Genomic DNA, 21,510 nt, shown 5'->3' on the forward strand with positions numbered 1-21,510 from the left:
CTCCGGTGGATTTTGCGGCTGAGGGCGGTGACGGCGGGAGGTGCCCGGCGATGGCGCGGCCCTGGTGGGACCCCTCGGCACGGCCGGCCCCGGCGGGAGCATCCGGCAGCGCTGGCCGCCGGGCAGAGCTCCGGCAGAGCAGGCAGGCCCCAGGTTGAGTTGTGAAGCTCTGCCGGGCTGAGAAACCCAAAGTGGTTTTGGGGGGGGTGACTTTGCACCTCAAAATGTCCCCCCGGGTGCCGGCGCGGAGGGAAGTGGCCGCCCCTGGCATCTTCATCCCCCCTCCTTCACCCTCCCCAGGCCCCTGGTATCCTCTCCTGGGGGTCTCCATCACATTAAGCATTTCCCTGGTTTTCCACCCAGAATGAGCGGCTGTGTCATGGCCAGCGGGGGGATGCGGGTGCCACCACAGGATCCGGCCATGGGGGCACAGAAAAAATTCAGATTATTCTCTCTGAAGTCCTCCAGTGAGAGGGTTCAGCTGGCGTCACACATGACTGACAGCTGTCAATTCCCAGTGGAGATGCCCTGGCCTTCCTGCACCCCTTCTCTTTTTGGGTGCTTTTAAAAAATGCCCAATATTGGCTAAAAGCATCGGGAAAAAGACTTTTCTTGGCAGCTTGGTGGGCGCCGCGGGTAAGTGTCGCGGCGGCTCGGGGCTCTGCAGCGAGTGTCCCCCAGGTTCTTTGGCAAATTTGGGGTTGGGGTTTTTCCGCCGGCAGCCCCAGGCTGGGCTTTGAAACTCACCCTGCTTCGCTCCCTGCCTCCACTCCTGCTTGTGCTGCCTCTTCTCGCAGCACACCAGGATTTGGGGCAGCTGCGGGCCGGGGCGACGCAGCCTGCCTGTTATCTAAAAATAGGGTGGAGTGTTTTTCCCACTATTTACTTGATTTCCTGCCGGGGCGGTGAGCCTGCCGAGGAATCCATTGAAGTGCCGGGGAGTTCATGTCATGTAAATACGGGGGAACAAGCTGCTTTTTAGACCTTATTTTTCCATGCAGAAGCAAATGGGTAGCAGCAGGGTACTTGACCAGCACAGCCCCACTGTTTCGGGATGCTCGCTTCTGTCTTCCAGGGGACATCAGACCCTCCGCTGCCACCCATGTTTGTGGCACCCACTATCCTGCATGCACAACTCTTAATTGCTGACTTCTTCTTAAATAACGAGGAAAGCTGCAAGCAGATAGTTGGCTGCCACCTTTAGCCCAAGCAAACAGCTGTAACCGAGTTATAAATCCTTAAAATTGACTTTTTAATGGAAACATTAAAATAAACTTTATCTATTAGCGATAGGACTGCGCTGGGCTAATTTATCATCTTGTTTCTTGCACCTCCAGCCACACCTTATTAGTTCCCGAGCTAACGAGGGGATATTTATCCTAGGCTCTCATGGAGTGCTGCTGGGCAAACACCCAAGCCCTGGCAGCGTTGTGCCGAGATGCTCTGCATCTCGTATCTGACCGATGTGCTGCTGGGGTGAGCCAGATCATCCCCAGCCTTGGCCAGGGAGGGTTTCCCTGGTTTAAATGATGCCCGGATCCAGGTTTTGTAGTGGCCAGGAGCCCCTTGCCAGCATGGCGTTGGCTTAGGAGGATGGCAAATAAAGAAGTTGGGTGTTTGGGGTCTGCTCGCGGAAACCTTGGTAGTTGCGTGTTTGAGAGCAAAGCAAATGCATTGTTTTTTTTCCAGTCCCAGGGAGTGCAATACACGGTGAGCTCTCGTTCCACTGGGAAACGCTGTCAGGTGTTAGATGTGCATTGCTGTAGTGTCGCTTATGTGCCTGTTTGTGTCCTCGTGCAACCGTGCTGGTTCCGAACCCACTTTCCTCCAGCGCAGCCCTGCCCAGGCATCCCGGCGCTGTGGATTTGGATCAGGACCAAGCAGCCTTTCTTGGCACCCACGGCAGCGATGCCCGGGGTGCAGGATGCAAGGGAGGTCTGGACTCCCTGTCTACATATCCCAATCGAAATCATTGCTACGTCTCAACACGCCTTCGGCAATTGGTGCCTGGTTTTATTCCTCCAATTAGCAATTTAGGAAAGCCTGGGTTGCAGGCAGCAGGGCTGGTCCTTGGAGACGGGTGGATTTTAGTGTTGGAGAACTGGACGGTTGCTGCCTGCGCTGAGCACGTGGGCTGGGATGCTGCCGCCTCGGAGATCCAGGAAACCCTGGAAAGAGGACTGGAGATGCCAGCAGCAGACTTGGTGGGCTGGCGAGCTGGGTCAAGCTCCCCGTGATGTGGGGCAGGGCAATAATTCCCTTTGCAATTGCAATTTTTCTTGCAGAGCTCCAGACAGCTCTATTAAATCTTTGCTAGGGAAATACCCACCCAGTTTGGCTGGGAGGCAGCCCAGATAATGAAAACTTTCATAAAGTAAGGAAAGAGCCTGACTTAGCCTATGTATCCAGAGGCAGGGTCAGCTCAGAGAGCCTCTGCCCCAGGAGGAGGGCGAGACAGGTAATAAACCATCCCTCTCCCCCTGGCGCTTAAAACCCACAATAAATCCCAGTGAATTCCTCCGGAGCAAAGCTGCTTTTTTATTATTATTATTTTTTGTGGAGGAAGCCGCTGCAGAGCAGTGGGAGGGAGGTAAACACCAGATCTGCCCAGGCTAGTGCCGAAATCTCTCCGTGGCAGGAGTAGCTGCGGGGAGGATGGGGCTGCTCCACCATCGTGTGCTTCCATCGCCTGCCAAGCCCGGCAGCGTGCCGCCCTCCTCGGAGAGCCCTGCCTTATGGGGCAGGGAAGCGAACCAGCCACTTCATTTCCTGCCCTGAACCCCCTTGGGTCACCAAAAATCCTCTGTTGGGACCGCGGCACCCTGTTTGTGAACCCCCAGGGGGCTGGGTTATTCCTGGGGGTGCAGGCACCCCGGTGCCCTGGCAGTGGTTTGGATGGAGGATGGAGCGGTTCGCCCCCGCGCCATCAGCTTCGTTAGGGGCCCCTCGTTGGCAGCACGGCCGCCGCTGCTGGGCGGGATTTTCCCCCGGCTCTGGGGAGGTCCATGTGGCTGGCGCACTCCTCCCGCCCCCCCAAATCCCGGTGGGCTCCCGCAGCTATACCTGGTGGGGATGGCTCCATCAGATGTTCCTGCCAAGCAATGGAGGGGGGAGAAAAGGCTGGGATTTAAAAATAGAAAACAAACAAAAGGAAACTAGCAGATAGGCTGGGGGAAGGTTTCTGATGGTTTGGGGGGGGGCATGAGGGGCTTTGCAGGCTCAGGGAGAAGGAGACATGGGTTTCGGGGGGCTGCCTGTCAGTTCCTCCCATGGGGCCATCCCTGCACCCCAGAAAGTGCCATGCCGGTGTTACTGCCTCGCTCTGAGCACCCCAGATGTTTTCTCCCAGGAGAGCCCACAAAAGATGCCAAAATCCCTGTCACCGGAGGCTCTCCCATCCTCGCGGGGAGTTGCTGCCTTTAAAACTGGGGCTGGCTGAGCCGAGGGGCACGTTTGTGGGGGCTGAGTGCTGAACAGGATGGGACCCATCCTTCCACCCTCACCAAACCCTACATCCAGTCCCAAAAATCAGGCTTAGCAACAGCATCCCAATGCCAGAGAGGGCTGCCCCCTCCTCCCTGTGCCGAGATAGCCTCTCACCCTGGACAGACAAATGCCTCCTCTCACCCCCTGTCCCCTCTCTCCCCACAGGGCCGCAGGGGCCTGGGGTCCATTTTCGTCTGGGCGTCGGGGAACGGCGGCAGAGAAGGTGACTACTGCTCCTGCGACGGCTACACCAACAGCATCTACACCATCTCCATCAGCAGCACCACTGAGAATGGCTACAAGCCCTGGTACCTGGAGGAGTGTGCCTCCACCCTCGCCACCACCTACAGCAGTGGGGCTTTTTATGAGCGGAAAATAGTAAGTTTTACCCTGACGCCAAGTGGGGCAGGATCCCCTGGATGTTTTCTGCATGGCTGGGCTGGATGATGGCTCACTTGTAAGAGCCGGGCTTTGCCCTTAGCCCTGCGGTGGGTTTTGCTTGTGCTTTTTTATGGTGGGGCCAAAATTGCTCTGGTCCTTGGGAAGAGCTCAGGGATGTGGCGTTTTCCCTGGTAAATAGGTGAAAGGGCTGGAGGTTTGCATAAATGCCCATGCAAATATTTACCTGTCCCCCAAAGGTCCTGTTTGCTGTCCTGTGCTTATAAAAAGGGAATTTTGAGCATTTTTAGTGTGAGACAGAAAGAAAAGAGGGAGGATGGAGGTGTTTGGCAGGGATATGGCAACCCCAAACGGGGAGCAGAGACTTCACACCCCAGGAATTGCCTGAAAGTGTGTGCACGTGTGGATCAGCCTGGTTTTCCCTGCCGCCCAGGCTGTATTTGCCCTGTTCCAACAGCTGCTGTGGTCTCATCACAGCAAGGCCTTTTGTTAATGATATCCCTGTGCATCATCTGAACCTCGGGCAGTAAAAAGTCCCCCACCGGCATGGCACCTTACCTGAGCTGGGAGGGAGTTTTCGACCCAAATTAGTTTTTTGACAAAAATGGTTTTTTACAAGTCGATTTTTTTTTTTAATTCAAGAGTGATTTGTTTGGCCCCTAAAAGATTGATTTCCAGAATCCGAGTGCCTCCTTGGGGCCATTTGCATGGCACTAAGGAGCATTTGCATGGCTGAGGCCAGCACCAGCCCGGGGCTGCTGGAGCATCACTGGGCAAAAAAGCAGCTTCCAGGGGCACCTCAGGGAGAAATGGGGTGGCATGTCCCGCCGCCCCCCACCTCCAAAAATTACCAGATTAACTCAAAACCCAGAAGCCTTTTAAAAATGTAACTGACAAAGCATCTCTTTGCCCAGCTCCTCTCTCCAAGCTTTTGGTACCCAAGCATCATGCTCTCCCCTGAAACAAAAAAGCTGGAAATAGCTTTTTTTTTTTTTCCCCCATGCAAATGGAAATTCTTGCCTGACACCAGGAACTGGAGCTTTTAAGGAAAGTGTTTAACATGGCACAGCTCAATATGCACCCATGGGTGCATACCCATGCCAACCCTGTCCTGCTCGCACCACTCCATCCATGGCTTTTCCTTCAGCTGACCCACAGCAAAATTGCCTTTTTTTCCCCCTTTAAATAGTTTTTGCACCTTTGAACAAAGGAAAATGTAAGCAGGGGTGTTTTCTCATGCACCAAATGTATCTGCAGCCCATTTTGGGGGGGCTCAGAGCACCCCAATGGTGTGGGACCCATGGCAGGGCTTGGGTACCTGCAGGCTCTGCTCCCCGCTGGCAGCATCCCAAGCAAACCTGGAGTGCTTGGTGGGGTAGCACCTGCGCCAGCAGCATCTCCGGCAACGCAGGGGCTGCAGCTCCTCTCTCTGCAGGTCACCACGGACCTCCGGCACCGTTGCACGGATGGCCACACCGGCACCTCTGTGTCTGCCCCCATGGTCGCAGGCATCATCGCCTTGGCTTTGGAGGCAAAGTAAGTGTAACCTTGCCGCTGGCTTGAGGGGGAAATGCTTCCACGTTTAGTACCTGGCAAGCAAAAGAAGAAAGGTGTTTTCTTTTAACTCTGGAGCGACTCAAAATGGGGCAAAGTTATTCTAAATTGCTCCTTTTTGGCAAGGTTTGATACAGCATTGTTGTTTTGCATCTAATCTTCCTGCAGGTGTTTTATTGAGCTAATTCTTCACTTGTTGCCATCTGTTGAAAAGTTGGGGTTGGTGAGATAAGTCAGGCTTTTCATTTGGTGCATTGAAGCCACTGACAGCTGGCTCCAACAGGAGTTTTATAAATACTTCCTGGAAAAAAAAAGTCAGAAAACATCACAGAAAATGGAAAATGTCTGTAGAAGTGATGGTCTTCAGCAAGTGTTTCATTTCTGGGGGAAACAGACTACTTTTGCATAATGTCAAAAACCCACATGGTGTGACCAGCAGTGACATGCTCCCTGGTTCAAATGAGCCACTCTTTGCCTCTTGTCCCCATCCTGATCCCATCATGGTCCCATCGTGGTCCCCCAGGCCAGGAGCAGCCTCCATGGTGGACCAGGCTCACCCCTTGGGCATCCCCATGTTGCTCCATGGAGCATCTTCTCTTGAGCTTCTCGCTATTATTATTATTGGTTTTATGGGTTGGAAATAAAAATAAGGCTGGGAATAAGCTGCAGGGCAGTGCTATGTTCATGTCCAGGGATGGTGGTAATGGCATGTCAGCTCCAGTCCCTCTCCTCTGGTTTAATCCCAGTGCCCAGGTCGGGTGATCATGTTTCCGGAGATGCTGTTTGCATTACAAATATATTAAGAGCTTTAGATGTAATTTTTGAATTGTTTAGCTGAGGCATAAAACGCAACATTAAGTACCAGAGCTTGGTGCTCAGACACTCCATTATGATGAGAAGGAATAAATTGAATTTCTTTTCTTAAATGTTGCTCGAGAGCAATATAAATCCTAGCTTGAGATGCTGAAGAACTGACTGTAAGAAAAGCGTGGAAAATTCTTCAGCAGTATCCCTGGGCTGGGGTCTTGGGGGAGGCTCAAAAGCACACAGCGCTCAGCGTGCAGCACCCTGAACACACAAATCTTATGCAAACCCAGCCGGGGGGGGGGGGTTGGAAACACTTTGGGTTTCATTTTTCTGTTAAATGAGCAACCCAGGTTTTCTTCCAGCAATTTTTGCTGTTATTCCTATAGAGGGAAGGTTTGCTCAGCATCGTGTATCAGCAAGCTGCTGAGCCTGGTACCCTGCCTCAGGATCTGCTTCATTCCCAGTCTCCTACAAGAAAATGGGGAAAACTTTCCTGATTTGTTCCAGTTATACCCCGGAGCATGAGAGCTAAATACCCTTGACCAGGAATAAATCCTGCAATGCCTGTGGGCACATGGCATCCCTCCCTGGGACACTCCCCTCTGCTGGGGTGCCCCAAATGATGGCCAACCTCCAGGCAGGGCATCAGCATTTAAATCATTGATTCATGCTCTTTTGGAGAAAGAAAGAGGTTTTGCAGGGGGGGTTAACCTAGTGGGGGTCCCTGCTGCTGCTGGGAAGACTGGGAGCAGCAGAGCCATCCCATGAGCCATGTGTTGTTGCAGCCCCCTGCTCACCTGGAGGGACGTCCAGCATCTGCTGGTCAAAACCTCACGGCCAGTGCACCTGCGAGCGGCCGACTGGAAGACCAACGGCGCGGGGCATAAAGGTGAGTGGCCACGGGGCTGGAGGCAGCGTGGTGAAAATGATCATGAAAGGGAAAGTAAAGGTCCCCAGAGCTTCGCTTATGGGAGCATTCACCCTGGATGTCCACTCCCAGCTGGCTTGGGTGCTCCTACCATCAGGAGGTTGAGTGGAGAGAGGAGAGGGCAGTAATTCGTGGGGCGAGATGCTTGGAAGCATTTCTTGGTGGAGGCTTGGAAGCCTTGGTTGGTGGAGGCTTGGAAGCTTTGCTTGGTGGAAGCTTGAAAGCCTTGCTTGGTGGACATTTGGAAGCCTTGCTTGGTGGAGGTTTGGAAGCCTTGCTTGGTGGAGGCTATCCTGAGCTGCAGTGTTGACTGCTGCTTTTGGTGGACTGCTCCTGGCAATGGGTTTTCCGTGGTGACAGTGTGGATTTGGGGTGTAACTCGGGCAGGATGATGAACTCCATATGTTGGAGTGCCTTATATCCAACAGGATCAACTCTGTGCCTTCCCCGATGACTGGAAGATGCTCCACCAAGCTCTGAGGAGTTGCTGCTGGCCCCTGCTTGGAAGGCAGTGGGTTTCTGAGTCTTCTCTCTTTCCAGTTAGCCATCTATATGGCTTTGGCCTGGTGGATGCAGATGCTATTGTGGTGGAAGCCAAGAAGTGGAAGGCAGTCCCTCCCCAGCACATCTGCGTGGGAAGCCTGGACAGGGTGCCCAAGTGAGTGTTGTGAGGTGGAGGGGCTCTCCCTGGGGCACATGGCCACTTGGAAGGAGCTTTGGTGGAGCTGGTTCTTGTGATGCAAAGGCTCAGCTGCTGTCCCAGCATTTGGAAAGGGAAATTAGGAGTCGGGGTGGCCAGGGCAAGCCCATGTGCAGGCGAGGTGTTGTTCATGGATTTTACAGTCAGAACAACCTTCACTGTCGCCCCAAGGTCTGCTTATTGACCCAGAAGTGCCCACCTACGGTCTGTACCTACGGCTCAGCTTGGGGCAGGTCCTGTGGGGGCTCTCCGGGACCAGCTTTGATGGTGGGTGATTTATTTTTGCCCTTTCCATGCTTTTGCTTCCCAGGCGGGTGATCAGCAGGGAATTTTTGAGGGCTGACAGTGAGAGACTAAAACCAACTTGCCCGCTGGGTCCTACATGAGTGGTGATGTGTTGGGCTCTCTTCCCTCTTCCACCGAACACCTCGTCTTGATGAAAGACACCAAAAACTGGTGCTTTGTTGCAAGGGTTCCCAAATATCCAGTGCCTGGGGTTGCTTTGAATTTGGCTTCAGCTTCAAACCAGCTTAGGTTCACATCTCATCCCCGGTAGGTCTGTCCCTGCTATGTTAAAGGGTGGGATCAGGGATCTGACCAAATGGACCCTCCTGGTTTACCACTGCCTGGCTGTAGAGCAAGCTGAGTTGTTCATCAGAAAAGCAGTTCCTTCGGAAAGACTTGCGTATGCAAAGCAGGAATGAATTTGGAGCCAAGTGTGTTCATGAAACTATTTATCTGATAGAGACACTAATTACAACCCAAAGAGGAACGTTGCGCTGATAATTATAATAAAGCAGCGCCCTTGCAGCCCATAAGGCATAGATCTTAGAGGCAGTTCAAACCCATCTCATTACCATCAAGCAATTCAGCAAATTCCCATGCTAGGACACTGTGTTGCAATGGAGGATGAGATAATTTTTGCCATGAAACAGTAGGAGACTGGATTCAAATACAACTGGGTGTCCATGCTGCTGGGAACCGGGGAGCATTGTTGTCCCCAGCATGATGCTTTGCCCATCCCTGGCAGGTACATCCGTGCAGACCACGTGCTGCGCACCAGCACCCTCAGCAGCGCCTGCGCTGAGCACCGTGACCAGCACGTGCTCTACTTGGAGCACGTCGTGGTGCGGCTTAGCATCTCGCACCCGCGCCGAGGTGACCTCCAGATCAGCCTCATCTCTCCAGCAGGGACCAGGTCACAGCTCCTTGCCAGGAGGTAAGAGCAGCCGGAGCCAGCATGTGCCTAGGTTGGGCAACATCCTCGTTTAGGGGGTTGCTGCAAGTTTGGTCGGGTTTTTTGGGAAGGTGGGGGACATGCTCAGGTCTCAGCTGCAGGAGGGTTCCATGCAAGGGTGGGTGCATGCAAGAATCCCTAAAGTCCTTAATTACCTATCTACATTTTCCAATTAAATAAGACATTCAAAGTCACACTTCTTGATGCACGGCATTACCGTTGCAGGGTGTTCGACCACTCCAACGAGGGGTTCAAGGGCTGGGAGTTCATGACCGTCCACTGCTGGGGGGAGCGGGCAGCAGGGGAGTGGACCCTGGAGATCCACGACACACCATCCCAAGTGCGCAACCCTGCAGTGCAAGGTAAGAGTCCCCCAGCACCCATGTCCCCAGTGCCTGCTGGTTCCCCTCGCCCCCAAAGCTGTTTGCAGGCTGCTTCACTTGGCCATAACTTTAGCTGTGAGTTTTAGAGTCTTCAGCAAAATTGTATTGCCCAAATTTTTCAAAAATGGGAATAAAACTCAGCCCTGAGTGCAGGAGGCTGCCAGTCTGGCTGAGCCAGGAGCGGCTTTTCTCCCACCAGCAAACTCATTGCAACCGAGAGCCAGGTTTCCAAAATTAAACCATAATGAGTCAAAACGAGGAAACCCAAGAGCTGTAATTGTTGTTTGTTTGTTTTGCTTCACTTCTGGGACATCTGGCGCGTGGGCTGGTTGTGCAACAGCACAAGGGGACGATGCCCCTCCGGCTGCAGACGGACGGACATCCTCCCTGGGCTGCCACTGCACTGGCGGGGGGTGACTGGGCTCAGCCTGGCCCCCTGCATGTCCCCAACCCAACCGTATTCCCCCCTCCCCGGCTTGGCCGCCTGCTGCCTGACCCCTTCCCGGCAAAGAAGCCGGGCTGGCGGGATCCAGCCCCGCCGGGAAGGGGCAGCCGCCTTGCCGGCTGGTGGCAGTGGGGCATGAAGCACCCTGCCTGGGGCTGGCGTGCATTGCGGGGGTGTTAAAATCCACACGCTCACTGATAGAAAGCCAGGAGTATATTAAAAACCTCTCCCACACAACTTTCTGGCGGGAGGCGCACGTGGGGGTTCATTGTGCAGAAAGTGTTTCTGTTTGCTGCCTTCACCCAAAATCTTTTGAACTTGGGGAGAAGCAGCAAAGCGCCCACGGAGCTGCTTTTCCCCCTGTATTTACGGTTTGTGGTGGGTGTTTCTGAACCCCTCACAGGCGTCAGGGCTTTACCTGGCTTTGCAAAATGAAATGAAAATGAGTGCATTAAGTCACCCACTGCAAAGGGTCTGCACCATGTTTGAAGCAGAGGGCAAAGCGGGAGGAAAAAGAGGGACGATGTTCCCAGCCCGTGGCAGAAACAGGTATTAAATGTTAATTTAAGACCATTCAATTAAACCAATTAAATTGGTTAATTTAATACCAATTAAAGACTATACGTGTCTTGTCGCTGGCACTGTGGCATCCCCAGCATCAGTGCTATGCAACCCAGGCTTTCCTCACGCAGGACATTTTAGATTTACAGCAAATTTAATTCTTTTGGTGGAGGCACATGGCTGAGCTCTTCCCTGGCTGATACTGCCCAAGCTTGCCCCTTCACAGGCTCCACACCGGTGCTGCTCACTTGCAGCAGGTGGGTCCTCTTAGCCCTTTCAGAGAGCCAAGAGATTTGGGTGTTGGAAATTTTAAGCCCTTCCTGGAAATGCAGGGATTAGTAGTTAAAGCTGAGCGTGCCACGGGTGTGAAGTGACTCGTGTTGATGGGGAACTGAAAGAAAAACAGTGCTGGAAAGAAGCAGCAGTGTTTTTTGGACCCCCTCCCCAAAGCAGTGTGGGTTGGGGAGGACCCCAGCATGGGTGTAAGGCCATGGGGGGTCCCCAGCCCCCCCGGTGCAGCACAGGCTCTGGTGGCCTCCGCGGCGTTTCAGGGGACACCAAGCTCAGACCTCTGACATGTAGGATAGGAGGGTGGCTGGAACAACAGAAGCAAGAAATAATCCAGCGTGTGCTGGGCAGCTTTTATCAGACAGAAATAATCCTCCATTATGGAGCTTTTAAAGTTAATGGTTCTCTCCGCACGTTGAGCATGAAGGCTATGGTGATGCTGTGGTTCGTCAGACGAGTTATAGAACAAAAAAAACCCTTGTAGGTGCCTTAAATGGCTGCATTCATGCGGGCTGGGAGCTCAGAGGCTCATGAACATTTCTGGATGTTTGTTGTTTGCTTCTGTATTGCCGAGCCAATGGTGAAGCCCTGATGGTCCGGTCCATCATCCTCCTGCTTCCCCCAAACCCAGGTCCCCTGGGGAGGAGCGGCATGGGGAGCGGGATCATGACATTGTGCCTGCCCCACAGGGAAGCTGAAGGAATGGAGCCTCCTCTTCTACGGGACGGCCGAGCACCCCTACACCACGCTGGGCAGCCCCCAGTCCCGCGGGAGGACGCTGGAGGTGTCGGCATCAGAGATGGAGCCATCGAGAGCTGCTTTCCTGCAGAGCCACGTAGAGGTGGCAGAGGAGGAGGAGGAGTACACAGGTAAGCGCCAGCCAGGCTGCCGTGTTGCCCCCCTCGAAGTATCTGGGAAAACGCAAACCCAGATAAACTGGGGGAACCACAAGGCCTGATCCTGCCCGGGGCCAAGGCGGGCTGGGAGGAGCAGTGCCTGTGGCCAGCATGGGGCAGTAGGATGGTGAAATTAGAAGGTAGCAAAACGCCCCATCCCAACACTCCCACCACAAATTGGTGGTGCAGCTGTATGAGGAGTAAAAAAAGCTCCTCTGCCCATCTTCCGCCCCAGCGTGGGCATGGGCGGGTGTCCCTGACGGTCCCCGAGGAGTGGGTCCGGCCCCTCTTTCAAAGCCACTCCTGCACCAGGGTGTTCAGCCAGAGGATGGCCAGGTAAGATTCACACTGGGGAGGATGAGCTGGAGGAGAGCCCAGAACCCAGAGCCATGCCGCTCCATAGGATAGATAAGATATATACGATCTATAAGATAATAGATATAGGATAAGATAGGCGGAGGGTCCCCAGCCCCTTCCCCGCATCCATCGGTCCAAGGAGGGTGTGCTCAGAGCACCCTGGCAGCGGGGTCTGGGGGATGCTCAGCCTCTCCCCTCGCTGAGCTGGTCTTTCCCTTCCCAGGTCTGTGCCACCCTGAGTGCGGTGACCAGGGCTGCGATGGCCCTAACGCCGACCAGTGCTTGAACTGCATCCACTACAGCCTGGGCAGCATGAAAACCGGCAGGTGAGGGGTGGTGGGGTGTCCCTGCAGGGCCCCCAGGCAGTGGCAGCACCTTTCCCCAAGGCTCGCACCGCATCATGGGTGATAGATGTTTGCACAGAGAGAGAAGTGTATGAGAGATAAAATGGAGGGAGGAGGAGGTGTGGGTATCCCTGCCCTGGACTAGGGTATGGTGAAGTGGGGGACACGGAGCTGGAGAGTTCTGATGGACCTTGGCCATATAATCATGCTGGGGAAGAAGCATTGGTTTCACTGGCTGGGGTCATCCTTCCCAAGGGACAGCTAGCTGAGGTGCCAAATCACTTCTGGAGTTGGGGTTTCCACTCCTCAATCTCTTGGGCTGGCACAGGGAAAGTTTACCCATAGCTAGTGTTGCTGGCCAAGAGAGTCCCTGGCTCTTTATTACAGAGCCACGATGTTCAAGACACCCTAAATCTTAAGAAGTAAATGCCACAAAGGCTAGGGGACAACCCGAACGCTGCCGGCAAGGGGACAGCAGCGGGTGCCTGACTGCTGGGACGCAGCTGGCTGTTGGCACCAAAGCCCAGGTGCTCTCGATTCCTTCCTCAGGATGTGTGTGAGCTCATGCCCTGCGGGGTTTTTCGGCGACAAAGGTGCCCGGAGGTGCCGCCGGTGCTACAAGGGCTGCGAGCGCTGCGTCGGGAGGGGACCTACCCAGTGCACAGCATGCAAGCGGAGCCTCTACCATCACCAGGAGATGAGCACCTGTGTGGTGCTGTGTCCACCTGGGTTTTACGCTGAGGAACGTAAGGATGCTTATCACTTGCAAGCTGTAGCATGAGGATATGCAGGGGTTGCTTCTATTTTAAGTGCTATGGGTGGAGAAAACACCTTGATTTTTGAGTATTGGCTTTGAATTTCCCCCCTCAACCTGCTTTGCACAGTGAAGGGAGGAGGAAAACCTCTCGGTGTTCAGAGGGTGGTGCAAAGCTGAGGCGCTCAACTCAGCTCTTAATTAGAAGTCTGTAATTAATGATCCTAGCTGCCTGCAAAGCATATTTCTTCTTAGCAAGCAATGACAGATAAGGTCATCTGCAATAGCAGGGACTCACAGGGGTGGAGGACGTGCTTCTCTGCCCTGGGGAGCTGGCGCTGGGGTGCAGTGGGGCTTTGCAGCTCCAACTGCTGCTTGCAAATCACTGTCCAGATTTTATTCTCCCTGCCTCACTTTGTTTTTTGAAAGGTCAGAAACGCTGTCTGAAATGTCATCAAAGCTGTAAAAAATGTGTCGGTGAAGCAGACAAATGTACTGCATGCAAAGATGGATTCAGGTAAAACACCAGCACGGGAGGAGTTTATACCTGCAGCATTGGTACCTATGGTTTAAATTTGGGAAAACCAATGGGAAATTAGAAAGTCAATTAGTTAAAGACCTGAGATCCTGCTTCCATGGTATGACAGCTGTGGTGCAGAGTGCCGGAGGACTGGGAATTTAAAGGTGGTGATTCGTGTCCCTTTCTTAGCTGAAAAGCATGACTGAAATTTAATTTGCTTTTCTCCAGCTCTTGCCAGGGTAAGTGCTGTGCTGCGGGCTCAGAAGTGCTCATCCAAATTTGGTGGCCTGCAACCAGAGCAGCTCCCAGCATCACAGCATCTCAAATGTGGGGAAAAAAGCAATGAAAACTTTTACACTGCACATTGCAAAGCGCACATTTCCTCCCAAGTCTCAGGTGGCTCTGTCAGAGACGTCCCAGCCAAACTGGGTGCTTGGTTTTGCTCACCTGGCAGAGCCAGCACTGGGCTACGTTGCTCCAGACAGGCTGAAAATGCTCCCTGCAAGTGCAGAAACTTCTCCTTCAGCTTCATCCACACAGGAAAATTTTATCCGATGTACCTGTTGAGTGGGGCTAGTATAGGATAGTGGTTTTCCAGCAATGCGGGTGCAGGCAGAGCAGCCCTGACCCTGTGAGGAGCACCAGGTGCCCTTGCTGCTGGCCCTGCAGCTCCTGTGGGATGCAGAGCCCGGCTGTGCCAATGAGCAGCGTCAGCACTGGGGAGAAGCTCTTTTCCATCCCAAAGTGCACGTGGAAGTATGATCCTGTAGCAGCTTGTATCATTCAGAGGCTGTAAGTGAGCCAGAGCCACGGTGTAGCAGCGGGGCTGTCTCAGACAAAGAAATTGCTGCTGCCAAAAGATTATCTACTCCCTCAGAAAAGCAAAAGTGGAGGCACTTGTCAGACATAATCCGCACAGCACTTGCTTTTTATTGTCCAATATCCTTTTAAGCCGGGACTTCAAATTGTCCCTGTGAAGCAGTACCGGTCCAGCCACAGCACTGAACCAATTTCCTTTTATTCTGGGGAGCCTCCTGGTGCAAAAGGTCTTTGGGAGAGCCTGGCTGGCTGCCCATGGGAAAAAATAATTTATTTCCTCCTGGACACTTAATTAAGGAACCTGCAGCCGTCCCATCCCTTTGGTCCAGGCAGGACTTAATTTCTCCTGAAGCACTGGTTGGCTTTCCAACACCTCCTGCACTGCAGGCTGTAGGGCACTGGGGTATATGGAGATGGGGACAGGCTGTGTCGAGTTCCCAGAGCCGGTAGTTTTAGGTGCAAATGTCCTCTCTGCTTTCCTGGCAGCCTGGCAGGAGAGAGCTGTGTGCCGGAGTGCCAGCCCGCCATGTACCTCAGCCGGGAGCCCCGGCGGTGTGAGACCTGCCCCGCCGGCACAGGTACATCCTTCACCCCACAGCATCCCCATGCAAAACCCCAAAACCCTCATGCATCAAGAGCCGATGCCCACCGTACCCATCCTAAGCCAAGGCAGAGTGTGCCAGAGGGGAAGCAATCCCAGCTCTCCAGCACATCCTGCGAGGTGCCGAGAATGTATTCATATTAGAAAGGTTTTTAGGGAGTTTTTACATTTTTATTAGAGCCATTCTTTATTTCCCAATCCCTCTGAAGCCAGGTGTTTTAGCTTAATAAGGTTGCAGGGGAGGCCGTAAAACCCTCTTGGAGTGATGGAAGATGGCTTTGCAGTGTATAAAAATGTCAGACAGCCAAGGCGCGTTATCCCAGCTGCCCTGCGGGGCCAGGCTGGCCGCTGCTGGCTTCCCCCCACCGCCCGAAGTCACTTGGCGTTCCCTTCAAATCCTGCCTTTTTCACTTCTTGAAAGGCCAATTATTTTCCATTGTTAATGTTTGTGTCTGCCCTCGAAATCGTCATAGATCTGATGATAATATGATCTCTAGACAATTCATGTTCAGTGGTGTGAATCTCATCTATCATACATGGGCAATTTCCTAAGACTAAATCCAAAATATTTATTGATCTTGTTGGCAAGCGTGGAAGGGAATGGGCTCTTAATCCCTTAAGAAAATTACTTCCCTTCTAATTCTTATTCCAGTCAGTGTAAATGTACTTCACCACAATTATTTTTCAAGCCTTTTCTTGTCTCCTTTTCCTGCATAACCATTTCTCAAGCCTGGTGCGTGGAAGGCCTCTAATAATACCACCTCCATCACTGAGGTTTGCTGTCCAGCTGCAATGTGCCGGCGTCAGAGTGGGGCCCTCTGCTTTCTCAGCACCTCTCCCGAGCCCTTCCCTCCTCCAGCTACTCCGCAACCCAATTTAGCATCTCTTTTTCCACATTTTAGTCTGCGTAGGATGGGAAAGCTAAACCTGTGCATGCTTGGGAGCAGTGGCTGATGCCCCGGAGGGGATTTTGATGTGCTGTCCCCTGCTGAGCCCCTACAGCCAGCTCTTGGCTCTGCAGAGGGGCAGGACACTGGGTCGTGGATGGGTTTTTTGGGATGGGAGCTGGGTTTTTTGGTGTAGGAGCCAAGCAACCGTGCAGGACCCTGGTGGCACAACAAGCAGCTTGTTTACTCCCGGGCACAAATGGGGCAGAGCCGAGCCGGTGCCCCCCATCTCATGCAGGGCTGTGGTCATGCTGATGCTACGTGGCCCCTGTCTCCAAAACCACCCATGTCATCTACCCTCTCCCCTGTCCCCACAGGGCCGGGCGAGGAGGACTGTGCACCCTGTGCCCCCGAGGCCTCTGCACCCCACTGGCGCTGTGTCCCCACCTGCCGCGAGGGCTTCTACCCCGCTGACAGCCACGGGCTGCCCAACAAAGTCTGCAAGAGGTACGTTGCCTCCCCAGTTGTGACCGGAGCAAAACCGGGACCGATGGGGAGCACTGGCAGGGATGATAAAAAAAAATAAATAAATGCTGAAAACAGCTCACAGCTGGAGCTGTTTACCAGGGAAATTAAAATAGGAATGAGGGAGCCAGGGTAGCCATGGGGCTGGACCTCACACACCCCTGCCCTATAGATTTAAAAGCAGCAAAGCTGCACGCTCCCCTGCCAGAGCCAGCCAGCCAAGATGTCTTAGGGCTACAGTGGAAGGGGCTCAGCCCTGGCCCCAGGCCCTTTGGAGGAGGTGTGGGAGGAACAGTAATGTTTAGGTAAATATTCTAGCTTTCAATCAAACCTGCTCCGTTCGCCCCTTGGCCATGTTGGAGGAGCGTTCGCCTGCTTCTTGGCCCAGCATGGGGGCTGTGTGCAGGAGATGGGGAGTTGCCGGAAGGCAGCAATTTGCTCCCACTCTCAGGCACTCTGGCTTTAAGTGGGGAGTGGGAGTGGATTCAGCCTCGTTAAAGCAAACATGAAAGGGAAGGATTAAAGGTAACTTGGGAATGCACAACACAGTCCCTGCCTGCCCAAGGTTTCACTCACCTGCGTCTGCTCTCCAGCAGGGAGGAACAAGGGACCAGCATCCCTTCCCAGGGATTTTGGGTATGGTCTCCATAGGCCACTGTCCCCAGGCAGGACGCAGAGCTGTTGGGCTCTTTTCCCTGAGCAAACAGATGGGAGCAGCACAGCATCCACTCACAACCCTTTTTCTAACTGGGATTGCTGGGAGGACAGGTGCGTGTCCTGCTGAGCCTTCCCAGCAGGTGAGCGCTTTTGGGATGTCACTAGCTGTCACTGGGCATCGAGCTGGCACCACTGAGCCCATTTTATCCAGGGCTTCCATAACTTTTCAAGCTTCAGATTCACCATTTTCCACATCCTCCAGTTCAGTCTGGATGTTGCAGTGCTGGCAGTTATGTTTTCTGGCTGACAGCCCATTTTAGATGGCTGGGGTCGGGGTGTCGGTGCTGGTTCAGACCGCAGCAGGGTCTCTGTCCCCAGGTGCGATGACCACTGCTCAGCCTGCGAGGGCTCCAGTGGAAACTGCCTCAAGTGTAAAGAAGGTTTCAGCCTCCTTGGTGGCTCCTGTGTAACAAACGAAACCTGCACCAATGGTAAGTAGTTGTGGCAGAATTGCTGGCCTGTAGTTCTTCTCCGGTAGCAAAAATGAGGCTTTTTGGGGATTCCCTTCAGAGCAGAAAAGCTGAAAGCAGCTCCTGGGCTTGCTGGGGCATGGCTACAGCGAGCTGGGCTCCGGCTGTGGTGGGCAGGCAGGTTACCTGGCAGAGCTGCTGGATATCTGCCTGTTGCTCAAATGCATCCAAGCATTTGTATTTTGTTATAGTTTAGTCTTGGGGCTAATTCTCCCACTCACTGCAAAGCTGCTTTATTCCTACTTTAAAACCATGTGAAAGATGCCCTTCAAAAGCAACTCCTTTTCAATTCTCTCTCCTCCAACACTGGAACGAATTGCACCGCCTGTTACGTGCGATGTTTGTTTATTTAAAATGTTAATCTGCTCTCATTTTCTCTTGTTCCTCGCCTCGGCCTCCCAGCTGACAAGACTTTCTGTGAGATGGTGAAATCAAACAAGCTCTGTGAAAAGAAGCTGTTTGTACAGTTCTGCTGTCAGACGTGTCTTATGGCCGGGTAAAGTTCAGCAGCTGCATCCATCCAGGACTTCCACCAACTGCCAGCCCAGTTTTGCCAAATGTTTAGGACAAAAGTTTATTTTTTCAGCTTTGGGAGAGTTTACATGGTGCTGTCAAGCATTTGCTCGTAAGTTTGATAGCTTTAATATCACTGTCAGCAGGTTTCTATAGCAATATGTTAAGCAGAGATTGGATCGTACCCTGAATGATCAAGTCCTGAAAGGCAGTGGACAAGCGGTGATATTAATACTCTCAAACACTCCTCGTGAGCAGGGACCGATGCATGATCCATGTACACACGCTTGGTTCTTTGCAGAAATCCTGCTGATCTGCCTGCTCTGAGCGGCTGGCGGGAGCCCTTGCTGCAAAGGATGCAGGACTTCACACATCTGCGAAGAAAGAGCTGTTTCTGGCTCAATTTTTGGTACCCTTTTCTGCTAGGTGACGGCTGATATAAACCTGCGTTGCAAACAGCCGGCGCTGTGCTCTGTACATATGTAAAACGATGAATTAGGTGGTTCCTGGAGCAGTGCCCTAAAGTCTGCTCTGGCACTCCTGTTCAGATTCGGTCAGTAGCTGTTTCACTCTGGCTGTGGCAATAACTGGAGATTTGAGGACCAAAGCGAGAGCTGATCCACGTGGCTCTGCAGGCGTGTAAGCCCAGTGAGTCCAGCAGGGCTTTGCCCTGCAGGTAAATGCAGGCAGGCAAAACCTGTGTGTCTACAAGGGAGTCCTAGGGGCTCGGGTGTTTGTCCGCACGGACCAGCCTGTGGGGTCACAGCCTTACCATGAAATGTATTTCCCTCCTGGAACTGCTAGTATGTTGCTGATTTATTCAGTTCTGGAATGAGCTAGATCCTTCCTCTAAACGAGATGGTGTCCCAATTAATCTCTTCCAGCATTTTGCGTTACGATCCTTCCCCTGTTTCACTGCGTATACCCCTCTCTCTCTCACAAAATCTTCCTGTTCACGGCAGTGATTTTTCTTGGGCATCTGTTTCCAAAAAAGACGTTCCAGGGATCCGGCCAGGAAACTCTTGATTCTACAAAACCCTTCCCCGAAACAAACCTTTTCATGCTCTCTCTTAATAGTAAGTCATGTGGTGTTTATATAATTGTGTTTAAAATATCCTTCGCTATGTTGTTTTACAGATTTTAAAAAAATAACTTATACAATCCTTGTTTTTTCTCTGTGGACTATTTTTTATATGGGAGTGGGGAATTCTTTTTGTGTCTTACGTCCTTCTCCTTTTCTCCTCTCTGACCTTGCAGAGCCGCTCTTTGCACCAGACATATGTAAACACTCTTTCCTACTCTGCATGTTCTGATTTTCATTGTTAACAGTTTTAATGAGTTAAACCTTTTGCCAGTGAAATTCACAGTACAAATTGTCACCAGTTCCTCACGGAGCTGGGATAATCCCTGCTTGGTTTCGGTTGCAACGACACGCGCCCTGCCTGGGCTTGCCCGCTAGAGCTTACCTCAGCCAGGTGAAGAGGGGAGAGCCACACCGTCACCAGTCCTCACCTGCCTGGACCAAACCCAAGGAAAGATGGAGCTTTGGTGAACTGACCTTTAAGTTAATAAACTATTGATCTCCCCTGAAAAATGAATCTGTGCTTTTTCCAAATTCATGCAGCCGCCATCCTGACCAGAGACAGGACAAGGCAGTGATGCACCACACGTCATTATTTTGCTGGACAAAGCAGCTGTCCTGGCCAGAGCACCTGTGGGAGAAACGGCTCAGGAATGGATGAACTGCATCTGCAAAAACCTCACTTTGTTCTCATAAAGGTCTTTTAGGTTCAGAGGAAACTCGTATGCTGAATACCTGCCCTGTGCCAGGCTGGGCTGGCATCTCTGGTGCACCCAGGGCCATCTGGCTGGGGTTTGGGGCTGCGCTCGGGCATGGCTGGGTGTATTCTCTGGTTGTGGGGGATCCCAGATGAGCTGGCAGGAGGGATTGCTCCCCTTTCCCACCTGTACAAGGAGCATCCTGCAGCCCCCAGTGCCTCACCGCAGTTCACAACAGGTGGGAATCACAGGTCCACCTTCCCATTTCTGCTGGCTGGGGAAGGAGGGGAGCAGATGGTGCATTGGGGAGCAGAGGGAGCTGTGGAACCTTTTGTTTGTCACATTGGTTTTGCAATGTTTAACCATGGGCCAGGTGCCCAGGGTAGAGCCTGGATATCAGGAACTGAGCTTTTTAAGTGTGAAAAAAAGAAAAGAACAGAGGCCTCCCACGAGGGAAGATGCTTTCTCAGAGCTGTGCTGCTGTGAGCTCCTGCATCTTACAGGTCTTCACATTTATCAGATAATAAATGTGAATTAATCAGATGATTTATCACATACAGTGATTCATTCTGTTGCTCCAGGATTCCCCTTTCGGTCTTGGGCCAAACCAAAGGTCAGAACTGGGTGGGGTGAAATCCTCCTGGCTTCTGCCCCTTCGGTTGTAAAATAACAAACTTTCATTTCTGTTGTTGTGTCACACAGTCAAAAATGGGGAGCTGTGAGTAAGGAGCTCATCATGCTCTGCCTTTCAGTTCTCTGGCTCACAGTGGCCTGCCTCTAAATACTGCTCACTGGTATATTTAGATGTACTGAAATGCTAAAAAAAAAAGGAAAGATGTTTACCCTTATATCGTTGGCATAACTTAAAATACACACTGGGTGAAGCAATGTAATTTAAGATGACCAATCCCCAGCAGTCCCAGCTTTATCCTGCTTTCTGCTGCCCTCCAGCCTGCCAGGGAAAGAGAAACAAATTCTGCGCGTCAAGTTCATGCAACAACATCCGCTTCCAGCGTTTCCCAGGGCACTAACTCCTTCAGAAATCATTCTTGGAAAGTAATAAAATTCAGATAATTTATCCAGCTATTGCAATGCTTGCTTGGAGCTATTAAAGTCTTTCTGACACTGGTACATTCAGAGGATCAAAGTGGCTGTGTCTTCAAGATAAATGCATATTTAGGCAATTTATTAAAGCCCATTTCTCTATTGTCTCTTGGCACCAAAGCCAAATCTATAATAGCTGTTTTCTGGAAAATCTTCTTAGAGCAGCCTGACTCCTCGTTTTCTGTTTGGCTGTGAGGTTGCATCCACGGCCATCTGCCATTTTGTAGTTGGCAGGTGGGGAACACACATCTTAAAAATCATTGCTTTGACTTTCCATTACAAAGAAAGGGCTTTTAAGAGCTCTTGTACAGCGTCTGAGACCAAGAATCTGTCTGCTCTCAATTACAATTCTATTACGGCTGTAGAGCTGAGGCATACAGCTGTGTTGTGCTAAGGGAGAAAGGTCCATGTTTTATTTGGCCTTGTCAGAGATAGG

At 52.3% G+C, this 21,510-nt stretch overlaps 1 protein-coding gene across 2 annotated transcripts in view; it reads left to right on the forward strand.

The window, feature by feature from the left end:
- PCSK6 (proprotein convertase subtilisin/kexin type 6) overlaps positions 1 to 21,030 on the forward strand; it is a 38,290-nt gene extending 17,260 nt beyond the window's left edge. The window contains exons 8-21 of one of the 2 annotated variants that reach the window (XM_075044965.1): positions 3,652 to 3,864; positions 5,321 to 5,421; positions 7,032 to 7,135; positions 7,715 to 7,832; positions 8,905 to 9,093; positions 9,337 to 9,473; positions 11,478 to 11,657; positions 12,265 to 12,367; positions 12,935 to 13,131; positions 13,569 to 13,656; positions 14,965 to 15,056; positions 16,344 to 16,473; positions 17,527 to 17,639; positions 18,081 to 21,030. In XM_075044965.1, the coding sequence (XP_074901066.1) occupies positions 3,652 to 3,864; positions 5,321 to 5,421; positions 7,032 to 7,135; positions 7,715 to 7,832; positions 8,905 to 9,093; positions 9,337 to 9,473; positions 11,478 to 11,657; positions 12,265 to 12,367; positions 12,935 to 13,131; positions 13,569 to 13,656; positions 14,965 to 15,056; positions 16,344 to 16,473; positions 17,527 to 17,639; positions 18,081 to 18,178 (1,863 nt within the window). In that variant the 3' untranslated portion in view covers positions 18,179 to 21,030. Of the gene's footprint in view, positions 1 to 3,651; positions 3,865 to 5,320; positions 5,422 to 7,031; positions 7,136 to 7,714; positions 7,833 to 8,904; positions 9,094 to 9,336; positions 9,474 to 11,477; positions 11,658 to 12,264; positions 12,368 to 12,934; positions 13,132 to 13,568; positions 13,657 to 14,964; positions 15,057 to 16,343; positions 16,474 to 17,526; positions 17,640 to 18,080 lie in introns of those variants that run through there. The other variant, XR_012652762.1, reaches the window with a different exon arrangement.
- Positions 21,031 to 21,510: the final 480 nt, after the last annotated feature.

Source organism: Buteo buteo, chromosome 13 (assembly GCF_964188355.1).
Source record: "Buteo buteo chromosome 13, bButBut1.hap1.1, whole genome shotgun sequence".
Classification (NCBI taxonomy): domain Eukaryota; kingdom Metazoa; phylum Chordata; class Aves; order Accipitriformes; family Accipitridae; genus Buteo; species Buteo buteo.